Consider the following 12,795-nt stretch of genomic DNA (forward strand, 5'->3'; position numbering starts at 1 on the left):
CAAAATCGTTCAATTTTGAATCCAAGTGTTGAATTTTCACACCAAAAAGAAGATATTTCTACAAAACAGTTGAATTTCCAACCCGAGAATATAAATTTTCAAAATAATAGTTTAATTATAAATTTACAAAAATTAATTTTTTACCAACAAAAATAACGATTTTTTCAACTAAACTGATAAATTTTCAACAACAAAAACAAAATAAACAATAAATAACTTTCAAGAAAGTAGTTCTATAGAAAATATCAAGTTTTAATAAAAAATAAGATAGTTAGGTTTTTAATTAAAAAAATTAATCCCAAACCACAAAAAAAAGGATTTTCTATAAAATCGTTCAATTTTGAATCCAACTGTTGAATTATCACACCAAAAAGACAAATTTTCTACAAAACAGTTCAATTTTCGACCGGAGAATACAAAATTTCAACAGAAAAGTTAATTTTCAACAAAATGGTTAAATTTTAAATTTACAAAAATTAATTTTTTACCAACGAAAATATCGATTTTTTAAATAAAATGATAAATTTCAAAAAAATAAAATAAAATAACTTTCAAGAAAGTAGTTCTATAGAAAATATCAAGTTTTAATAAAAAATGGGATAGTTAGGTTTTTAGTTGAAATAATTAATTCCAATCCACAAAAAAAGGATTTTCTATCCAATTGTTCAATTTTGAATCCAATTTTTGAATGATCACACCAAAAAGACAAATTTCCAAACCGCACAAAAAAATGTCTACGAATCAGTTCAATTTTGAATCAAATATTTCAATTTTCTTGCCAAAACGATGAACTTTTTACAAAATGGTTTCATTTAAAGTTTAAAAAATGAATTTGTAACAAAACAAAAAACTAATTTTTAACTAAAATTATGCATTGCATTTAAAATTTAAAAAAAATGAATTTTTCACCAAAAAGCATAGTTTTCAACTAAAAATGGAATAATTACATTTTCAGATAAAAAGTGAATTCCAAACCAAACACAAAAAAAAAAATTCTGCGAATCAGTTCAATTTTGAAGCAAATAGTTGAATTTTCATGCATTTTTAGATAAAACTGATTAATTTTCAACAAAACAATTGCATTTTAAATATAAAAAAATGAATTTTCAACCAAAAAGAATAATTTTCAACTGAAAATGGAATAATTAAATTTGCAGATAAAAATGAATATGTAACAAAACAAAAAACTAATTTTCAACTAAAGTTATGAATTTCCAACTAAAAAATTAAGTTTTAAGAAATGAGTTCAATCTTAAACCAAGAAGTTGCATTTTTAGATAAAAGAAATTAATTTTTAACAAAAACATTGCATTTAAAAATTAAAAAAAAAAAAAGAATTTTTAACCAAAAAGCATAATTTTCAACTAAAAATGTTATAATTACATTTTCAGATAAAAAATGAATTCCAAACCAAACACAAACAAAATTTTTCTATGAATTAGTTCAATTTTGAATCAAATTTTTAACCAAATAATTTCATTTTCGACTAGAAGAGATCAATTTTCTATTAAAAATATTATGATTCAATTAAAAATTGAATAGTTCCATTTTCAGTTTAAAAATTAATTCCAAACCATAAACAAGAGAATTTTCTAAAAAATAGTTCAATTTCGAATCAAATGGTAGAATTTTCATGCCAAAACGACGATTTTTCTACAAAATAGTTTATAGTTTAAGGTTTAAAAAATGAATTTGTCACAAAAAATCTGACTTTTAAACTAAAATTATGAATTTTCAGCCTCAAAAAATTATTTTTCAAGAAAGTGGTTCAACTTTAAACGACGAACTTCAGTTTTTAGATAAAACAGATTAATTTTCAAGAAAGTAATTGCATTTTAAACCAAAAGGGATGAATTTTCAACCAAGAAGAATAACATTCTACCAAAAAAGACGAATTTTCAACAAAATACTTTAATTTTCAAATAAAAAAGATCAACATTCAATTGAAAATATCAAGTTTTAATTAAAAATAGGATAGTTAAATTTTCAGAAAAAAAAATAATTTTCTACAAAACAGTTAAATTTGTTTACCAAATTGATAAATTTTCAAGCCAAAAGGATAAATTTTCAATGAAACATTTGAATTTTTAATTCAAGAATATGAATTTTCAACAAAAAAGTTAAATTTTCAGTTTAAAAAATTCATTTATCAGTAGGAAGATAAAAAACTAATAGTCCCCCCTATTACTCTTTTTTCTACTTTTCCTCTTTTTTCTTACATTTTTTTTTAATGTAACGGTTTGAATATCTAAAGAAATATAATATATATAAATTCTGAAATTAAGATAACAATCTTTATCAACTATCAAAAAATTTATCTTTGCTTTTTTTTTTTAAATTATTTTCGACACTAGATTCTATAAAATTTAAAAAAGTTGTATTAATATTAATTTTCTATTTTAATTAAAAAATGCAGTGACTCAAAAAATAGCAATTGCGCGGCTTTATTTGCTTGTTTAATCAAATCCGTGATTTCTTATGAAATTATTTCGCTCATTAATTTTTGTTCATTACGCTGGTATTCTTAAAAAAACAAAAATATCCCCTCTATTAAAAAACCGCTTTTTTCGACGAAAATTTCACCTATCTTCCCTACAATTGAACTCCTGAACCACTACTGATTCCTGAAATTATTCGAGAAAATACAAGAACGTGGAAAAACTGACTCGAATTTTATAAACCCTGGAGTGCCCTCAAATTAATAAAATTATATTATTATTCTATTATATTAAGATTGATAAATTTACCTAATTACCTTCGGTTACGAGACCCAGTTTCGAAGACGCGTACTCTTTTGCTGCTGTTAAAGCTTCATTTAGACCAGATACGTTTGACCCAGAGGCTTGAGCAGATTCTGGTTTTCCACCACCTTTTCCTTTCATAATAGTCGTGATAGCTTGTACCCATTCATTTGCTTTCAGGCCTTTAGTTATCGCACTCTAAAAAAAATAGTATTTTACATGATTAACCAAGGCAGAAAAATAATTTTTTATTTAGAATTTTAATTTTCAGATCTCAAGGCTTCTCTTATTAATTCGAATTTGTAAATTAAGAACACTTGAGAAATATATTTTACAAGGTACAGGGTGGCCGTTTTAATCGACAAAATAAATTCCCGGTTCTTTTCCGGGGTTTTCCCGGCTCGAAATGATTTTTCACGGTCAATGACATTTTAAAGATGGACCACTAAAACTAAAAAAAATTCCACTTGAGGCAATAAATTCTGAGCTGCAAATGAAAGCACTCAAAGTGGAACTGTTAAATTTTCAACTGTTAAAATTGAAATTAAAAAGTTTTTAATTAAAAAATGGTGTATTCAAATGCTCAATAATTTGCGTGTATAAAATTAAAAAATCAATCAATGAACTTTCAAAATTTCAAAATCATATAATTTTAAGGAATTTTGAGCCAAGACATTAAATTCAATTCAATTCAATTATTTTCTTTCTAAATAGTTGTTTTAAATTTAAAATTATTTTGGAAATTTTTTCAGAACTTCTAAATAGCTGTCAAAATTAATTGAATTTTTTCTACAATTTTCAGAAAATCCTGCAAATTTTAGAACATTTCTTTACAATTTGGATGTATAAATAAGAATTGAACATTTATTATTTGCTGGCGAAATTTGAGTAAATTTAAGATATATGTAGACATTTTGAAAAGATTCAAACTTAATGTAAAACTTGAAATGATAGTTTAATATAAAACAAAATGTAGGTTTTCGCAGATTTTAAACAAAAAATTTAGATTCTTTTCAAGAATTGTTAAAGGCTTCAAAAGAATAAAATCATTTTCTTAAGATTATTAGGAAAATTAAAAATAAATTTTCATTTTGAAAAATTATTTCAAGAGAATATTTAAACATTTTTTCAAAGATTTGAACAAAATTTTCAAAAAAGATTCTAGAAGATTTAAAGAAAACTTTTTAAAATTTGCATGATAATTTTTAATATTTTTAAAACTTCTAAATATCTCTTAAAATTGCTCAAATTTTTTCTACAAATGTTCAAAGTTTAAAGGCTCTTCAAAATTTTAACAATTCCATGCTGTATTTATTAAATAAAATACTTTTTATCCAAAATTTTCAACATCAAAGACTTTTATTTTTTGTTTGTTCAAGTCTTTAAGAAAGCATTTAAAAAATCTTTAAATAAAAAATGTAAACTTAGAAATAAAAATGTTAAATGGAAAATGTTCAAAGTAAAAAATTTTTGAATTACGCATTGTAAGCTAAATAATAGCATAATTGAAAAATATAACAATTCAATTAATTATTTAAAAAGTGTTGAAATCGAACGTGGACAGATTTTTCTTCTACAAATTTGTAAAATTCCCGGTAAAAAAAATTACTATCATTTCCCGGTTTTTCCAGGTCTCAAAAAATTTCCTGAATATTCCAAATTTTTTTCGGGTATAATTTTTCATAGCATGAGGCCACTAAAATATTGAACTTTCAACCAAAAAGATTAATTTTCCACCGAAAAATACCATTATTAAACAGAAAACATGAATTTTCACCAAAACAGTTCAATTTTCAACTAGAAAAGATCAATTTCTCAGTAAATAGTTGAATTTTGAACTAAGAAAGATCAGTTTTCAATCAAAAATGGAATACTTTAATTTTCAGTTTAAACAAAATTAATTTTCCACAAAATTAAAACGAAGTTTTAACAAAATAGTATAAATTTCAACCAAGTAGTTTTGTTTTTAACGAAAAAGTTCAATTTTAAACCAAAAAGATAAATTTTAAAATAGGAAGATTAATTTTCTATTAAAAAAGACAAATTTTCAACAAAGTACATGAATTTTCAACCTGAAAGACAAATTGTCAACCAAAAATTGAATAGTTAAATTTTCGCTTAAAAAAATTATTGTAGAACGAAAGAAGTGAGTTTTTAACAAAAAGATTATTTTTAAACCAAAGGGGTGAATTTTTAATGCAAAAGAGGGCCTTCCAACTAAAAAAAAATAGTCAATTTAAAATTAAATAGTTAAATTTTCATTTGGAAAATTAATGTTTAAATTAAGAGATTAATTTTTAAACAAACAAATTAGTTTTCTAAAAAGGGGTTTAATTTTCCACCAAACAGTAGCAGTTTTAACCAAAATGATTAACTTTTAACCAAAAAGGTGATTTTTTTTATCCAAAATGGTGAATTTTCAACCAAAACGATGAATTTTGAAACAAAGAGATGATTTTCAAACCAAAAAGATTAATGTGTTCCAAAAATTTTCAAAATTTTCAACAAAATACATGAATTTTAAATTAAAGAAGATAATTTGTTATTCAAAAATTGAATAGTTAACAACAATAGTTAGTTATCAACCAAAAAGATGATCTTTCAACAAAAATGGTGAATTTTCAATGAAAAAGGTAAATTTTTAACCAAGAAAATAAATTGCTACTAAAAAAGACGAATTTTCAACAAAATACACGAATTTTCAAATAAAAAATATAAATTGTCAACCAAAAATTCAGAAGTTCAATTTTCAGTTAAACACAAAAATTAATGATTTTCTACAAAAATCGACGCATTTTCAATTAAAACAGATAAGATTGCAACCAAAAACTGAATAGAAAAATGTTATGTAAAAAAATGAATGTTAACCCAAAAAAATGAATTTCCAAGTAAACTGATGAAACGTTGTATTGAAAGTTCAATTCTCAGTTTGAAGAATGTAAAATAATTGAATAATTGAATTTCCTACCAAAAAGATATAATTTTGAAAACAAAAATTAAATGGTTAAATATCCAGATAAAAAAAAATTAATTTCAAACAAAAAAAAGCGAATTTTCATCAAAACAGTTAAATACAGTAACATAAAGCTAGTTTTACGAATGAAAAATCATTGTAATTCAATTTTATATGGGAATTTTGAAAAAAATTAAGCACGCTCTCGAAAAAATTTTGCCGACTCTAAAAAAAAATCTCTCACATTTCCAAGTTCTTCTAGATATATAAAAATTCAATGAGAATTCCAGGTTTTCCAGGTGGGGTAGACACTCTGTTTTACCTCTTATAAATAAAATTAATGAACAAATAATAACTTACTTTGGGAACAGCGCTGAGAGCGAATATTTTACTCTTATCAGGATCCACACTCAAGAACAAAGCACTGGTTTCTGGGGACAAGGCTTTCACTTTCTTTAAAGCAGAATCTAAAGCTTTCGTATTATCGTAGGCTTCCAGAATTTCAACCAAAGCAGGAATACCAATATTGGCCTCTACGAGTTTTTGAACAGTTTCGACCACCGAAGTGGCTACCGCTGCTTTCACTGCACGCTCTTTGTCATCCAAAGCTTTTTTTAGCGACTTTAACATTTCCCGCATCTCATCCTACATTAAAAAAAAAACATAATTTATGCAATTTTAATCATGGCAGACTTCATAGTCTAAAATAATCTCAAACCAGGGAAAATAGTGTGATTTTTCACGAAAATAAGGTAATAATAGGGAAATAAATTTTTTTATTAAAATTAATATATTCTACCAGAAGAAATGGATATTCGACCCAAAAAGAGTCATTTTTAACAAAGCAGTTTTCAAGCTAAAAATTCGTATTTTTATGAAAATGTTTTAATTTTAAATTCGAAAAGATGAACTTTTAAACGAATAGTTGAATTTTCAGCTAAAATGAGTTTTCTACAAAAAAGTTGAATTTTATAACCAAAAATATGAATTTTCAACAACAAAGTCAATTTTTAACAAAATAGTTGAAGTTTTAATACAATTTTTAATTTTCAATAAAATATTTGTATTTTTAAGTAAAAAATACGATCTTTCTGCATCACAATTGAAAGAAGAAGTTGAAATTTATGCAAAATTTTGACATTTATAGCAAAAAAAAAAAAAGAATTTTCGACAAAACAGTTGCATCTTTAACCTGAGAATATGAATTTTCAACAGAAATGTTAAATTTGAATCAAATAGTTGAACTTTTAACCCAAAAATATCAATTTTAAACCAAGAAGATTAATTTTTGCCACCAAAAAAAGACGAGTTTTTAAGAAAGTATATGAATTTCAACCAAATAAAGTAAATAATCAACAATAAAAAAATCAAATTATCCATCAGAGACGAATCTTCAACTAAAAATGTGAATTATTAAAGAAAAATTTAATAATTGATACTTCAACCAAAAAATATTTAAATTTTAAATAAATAAAAGAGTACAATAAAAACAAAAATACCATTTTTTAACAAAATGCATGAATTTTCAATTAAAAAAAAAAGAAATTTTCAACAAAAGAGTTGAGTTTCCTATATAAAATGCGAGCTAAAAAGTCGATCTTTTGAGAAAACTTTCGACTTTTGAACCCGGAAAGATGAATTTTCAAAGATATAGTTGAATTTTCAATTTTTTCAATTTCTTATTCAACCAAACATGAATTTCCAACCAGAGATAAATCTTTAACAGACAAAAAAATGAATTTTCAACGAAAAATTTAATAGTTGATACTTTAACCAAAAAATATTTCAATTTAAAAAAAAGTTAAATTCAATTAATGAATTTGCAACAAACTACATTAAATTTTAACCAAATAGTTCATTTTCACCTTAAAAAAGATAATTTTTCAAATAAAAATAGAATAGCTACAATTTCAGTTTAGAATATTAATTTACAACTGAAAAACACGAATTTTCAACAAAATAGTTATATTCTCAACAACAAAATAATATTTAATAAAGGAGTTTATCATTAAACCAGGTAGTACTTCAAACTATAAAAATAAATTTTCAACGAAAAATGTAATAGTTGATACTACAATCAAACAAAAATTTCAATTTTTATTAAATAACAGTTGATTTTAACGACAAAGGACGAATTTTCAACAAAATACATGAATTAAAAAAAAAATAGTTAAATTTTCAGTTTAAAACAATTATTTCCATCCACGAAGAACTACCAAAGAGATGAATCTTGAACCAAAAAAATTAATTTTTAACTAAATAGTTCAACTTTTCACCATAAAGATTTATTTTGCCAAAAAAATGCGATATTTGATATTTCAACCAAAAACGAGGATTTTTCAAAAAATTATTTGAATTCTCGACCAAAACCGATTAATTTTCAATCAAACAGTTGCATCTTAAAAAATAGTTGAACTCAATGAATGAATTTTCAGCAAACGACATTAATTTTCTAACTAAATAGTTCAATTTTACCTATAAAAAAAGATCCATTTTCATCCAAAAATCTAATAGTTAAATTTTCAGTTCAAGAAACCAGATATTTGAATTTTCAAACAATAAAGATGAATTAATTAACATACATGGAATAGTTACATTTTTCGTTAAAAAATTAATTATCCAACAAAAAACGACGAAAGAGATGAATTTTCAACCAAAACCCGATTCATTTTCAACCAAAAAGTTAGACCTTTAAGCAAAAGAGCGGAATTTTTAAACGAAAACGACAAATCAATAAGTAAGGAAGATTTTTCAGTCAAAAGATAATACAAAATTTAACAAAATAGTGGGATTTTTAAGCCAAAGGCTATAAAAAAGTCTATAAAACAATTGAATTTTCAACTAGAAAGTTTATTTTGAACCGAACAAAGTTTTAAACGAAATGTTTCAATTTTCTACCAAACATGCATATTTTTAACAACAAAAAAAAAGAATTTTGAACACAAGATGTATCTTCAACCAAAAACATGAATTCTAAAAGAAAAATTTTATAATGTTACTTCAACTAAAAAAGATTTTTTTTTAAATAACAAAAAAACAGTTGAATTTAATCAAGGTATTTTCAACAAACTACATGAATTTTTACACAAAAAATTACATTTTTATCTAAAAAAGATCAATTTTTAACCAAAAATGTAATAGTTAAATTTTAAGTTGAAAAATTAATTTTTAACCAAAAAAACTAATTTGCATTCAGAAAGATAAATCTTTAATCAAAATAGAATTATTTTCAACGAAACAGTTGAATTTTTACCAAAACAGCTGCATTTTAAAACCAAAACGACAAATTTTCAATTAAGAAAGATTTTTCGGTATATAAAGAAAAAAATGTAAACAAAATGTAGGATTTTTAAACAAAAAATACGACTTTTCGACAAAATAGTTATAGAAAGGAGAAGATTCTCTAAAACAGGGAAAAGGAATCATTTAACTCCTAATGGGCATACTGGGTGAAAAACACCCGGCGACTTATTTGCGTTTTAAAAAAATGTACCAAATTCAAGAAAATGGAACATATGGCGCCAGATAAAAAAATGACATGAAAAACTATTTTTCTATGTCATTTTCACGCAATTTTGGATTTTTATTATTTGTATATGAGGTTTAAGATCAATAAAATCGTTTAATCATGCATACCTTGTTTGGAACGAACACTATAAGACTAATTTTATTTTTGAAGCGCCGTATCTCAGAAGTATTCAAGTAAAATTTTAAGTAAAAATATCCAAAAATTAAAAAGTTATGAATTTTAGAGTGTAAGAAGTCATTTTTAAATTTTTTTTCCGAAAACGATTTTTGTTGACTACTTTAAATTTCAAAAACTATTATAAAACCTTTTTCTCCTGAAACTAGATAGATTAAAAATCATCAATTGATTTTCTTGTATAAAACTATCCAATACCATCGGCACAGCACACGTTTGAATACCCTTGGGTCTATAACACCCAGTGTGCTCTTTAGCTAATTTTTACGCAAGTGTGCCCTTTAGGGGTTAAAAAGGGAGAACAGACGGAAATAGAGAAAAGAGTCTGAAGTATGTCATTATATTCCAGAAAGAATAAATTATTTTACAATTATAAATAAGTCAAATTAAAGACTTGCCTTTCTCCAACAGGGAATTGTAGCATGGGAAATATCCTCAGTCAACTCCACAATCTTCTTGACATACTCCTTCGAATCAAACGAATTTGTATTATTTTTGACTTCATCTTGCAGCTTCTCGAGCCGTTTTTGCAGCAACTGTGCCTTCGTTAGAGCCTTTGAAGCTTCTGGACCAGTGAGAGCTACAATTCGTCTTATTCCTTTCGCAATTGCGTCTTCACTTGCGATTATGAAATCCCCGATATGCCCCGTATAATGTAAATGCCTTTAAGGCAAATTACCAATTAAACCAAATATAAATAATCTACATTCGATGATTGAGTAACTTAGGGATAAGTCCCGAAATCAAGTTTTTCCAGGTCTCATTTTTTGACATAAAATAATCAAATAATCGTTTTTATACACGTAAACGATTATACATTTCATTTTTTTTATGGGCCAACAATTTTTAAAGAAAGCTGAATCAGTAATAAACAAATTCTTAATTTTTCGCGAACATAAGTCGTCTTTGTAAAATCTTTGAGAATATTTTTAAATCTTTGTAAAGTCTTTGAAATTCTTGACATTTTTGAAATCCTTGTGAAGTATTTTTTTTTGAAGTATTTTAAATCTTTGTAAAAATTTTAAATTTTTTGTCAAATACTTATGAGATCTTTTAAAATCATTTAAAAAATTTAATCATTGAAATCCTTGTGAAATTTTTTGTAATCTTTATAAAATCTTTTGTATATATTTGAAATCACTGGAATACTTGAAACTTTTGTGAAATATTTTCTATTCTAGCGTACTGTACCCTTTTCAAAATATTTGAAATTCTTGAAATATTTTGAAATCGTTATAGATTCTTCGAAATATTTGTCAAATCTTTTGTATTTGTTTAAAATCATTCAAATATTTGAAATCTTTGTGAAATATTTTTAAATTTTAGTGAAATCTTTGTTCAATGTTTTGAAATATTTGGAAATCTTCATGCAATCTTTGAAATATTTGTGAAATCTTTCTTTAGTCTTCGTGTTTGAAAACTTTTTGTGTGTTCGTTTGAAATCATCGAAATCTTTTGAAATCTCAACTTTATTGAAACCTTTTGAAATTGTTTAAAATCTTTGAAATCTGATGTAACATGCCCTTTTTGAAATCTTTGAAATTCTTATGAATTGTTTTAATCTTAAAATAAATTTTTTTTATGAAATCTTTTGTATTCATTTAAAATCATTAAAATATTTGAAACATTCTGAAATATTTTTTAATGTTGCTAAAACATTTGAAATTTTTGTGAAATTTTTTGAAATATTTTGTTAGTCTTTCTGTTTGGAAACTTTTTTTGTGTTGGTTTGAAATCATCGAAATCTTTTGAAATCTCAAATCGATTGAAACCTTTTGAAATTTTTTAAAATCTTTGAAATCTGATGCAATATACCCTTTTTGAAACCTTTGAAATTCTTCAAATTCTTATGCATTCTTTACAATCTTAAAATAAATTTTTTTATGAAATCTTTGTGAAATATTTTGTATTCATTTGAAATCATCAAAATATTCGAAACATTTTGAAATATTTTTAAATGTTGCTAAATTATTTGAAATTTTTGTGAAATTTTTTGAAATCTTTCTTTTATCTTCGTGTGTGAAAACTTTCGTATTCGTTTAAAATCATCGAAATCTTTTGAAATCTCAAATTTATTGAAACCTTTTGAAATTGTTTAAAATCTTTGAAATCTGATGTAATATACCCTTTTTGAAATCTTTGAAATTCTTATGAATTCTTTACAATCTTAAAATAATTTTTTTTATGACATCTTTGTAAAATCTTTTGTATGCATTTGAAATCATTAAAATATTTGAAACATTTTGAAATATTTTTAAATATTGCTAAAATATTTGAAATTTTTTGAAATCTTTCTTTAGTCTTCGTATGTGAAAACTTTCGTATTCGTTTAAAATCATCGAAATCTTTTTAAATCTCAAATCGATTGAAACCTTTTGAAGTTGTTGATATCTTTGAAATCTGATGTAAGATACCCTTTTTGAAATCTTTGAGATTCTTGAAATCCTTATGAATTCTTTACAATCTTAAAATAAATTTTTTTAATGAAATCTTTTGTATTCATTTGAAATCATTAAAATATTTGAAACATTTTGAAATATTTTTAAATGTTGCTAAACTATTTGAAATTTTTGAAATCTTTCTTTACTCTTCGTATGTGAAAACTTTCGTATTCGTTTGAAATCATCGAAATGTTTTGAAATCTCAAATTTATTGAAACCTTTTGAAATTGTATAAAATCTTTGAAATCTGATGTAATATACCCTTTTTGAAATCTTTGAAATTCTTGAAATTCTTATGAATTCTTTACAATCTTAAAATAATTTTTTATATGAAATCTTTGTGAAATATTTTTAAATCGTTTAAAATCTTTGAAATGTTTTAAAATCGAGTGCACTGCATTTAAAGTACTTGAAACGTTTTGAAAGTTTAAGAATCTTTGTGAAATATTCGAAATCTTTTAAAATTATGATGAAATCTTTGTTAAATATTTTGAAATATTTGTGAAAGCTTTTGTTAGTCTTCGTAGTTGAAATCTGATGTAATATACCCTTTTTGAAATCTTTGAAATTCTTATGAATTCATTACAATCCTAAAATAATTTTTTTTAATGAAATCTTTGTGAAATATTTTTAAATCGTTTAAAATCTTTGAAATGTTTTAAAATCTAGTGTACTGCATTTAAAATACTTGAAACCTTTTGAAAGTTTAAAAATCTTTGTGAGATATTCGAAATCTTTGTGAAATCTGTTAAAATTATGATGAAATCTTTTTTAAATATTTTGAAATCTTCATGAAATCTTAAAAATATTTGTGAAAGCTTTCTTTAGTCTTCGTGTTTGAAATCTGATGTAAGATACCCTTTTTGAAATCTTTGAGATTCTTGAAATCCTTATGAATTCTTTACAATCTTAAAATAAATTTTTTTATGAAATCTTTTGTATTGATTTGAAATCATT

The 12,795-nt window shown here is 23.9% G+C and overlaps 1 protein-coding gene across 1 annotated transcript in view; it reads left to right on the forward strand.

The window, feature by feature from the left end:
• LOC117178367 (alanine--tRNA ligase, cytoplasmic) overlaps positions 1–12,795 on the forward strand; it is a 45,824-nt gene that overhangs the window by 31,804 nt on the left and 1,225 nt on the right. The window contains exon 12 of the mRNA XM_033369796.1: positions 6,066–6,121. Coding sequence (XP_033225687.1) covers positions 6,066–6,121 — 56 coding nt within the window. The remainder of the gene's footprint in view (positions 1–6,065; positions 6,122–12,795) is intronic.

Source organism: Belonocnema kinseyi, chromosome 8 (genome assembly GCF_010883055.1).
Source record: "Belonocnema kinseyi isolate 2016_QV_RU_SX_M_011 chromosome 8, B_treatae_v1, whole genome shotgun sequence".
In the NCBI taxonomy this organism is placed as follows: domain Eukaryota; kingdom Metazoa; phylum Arthropoda; class Insecta; order Hymenoptera; family Cynipidae; genus Belonocnema; species Belonocnema kinseyi.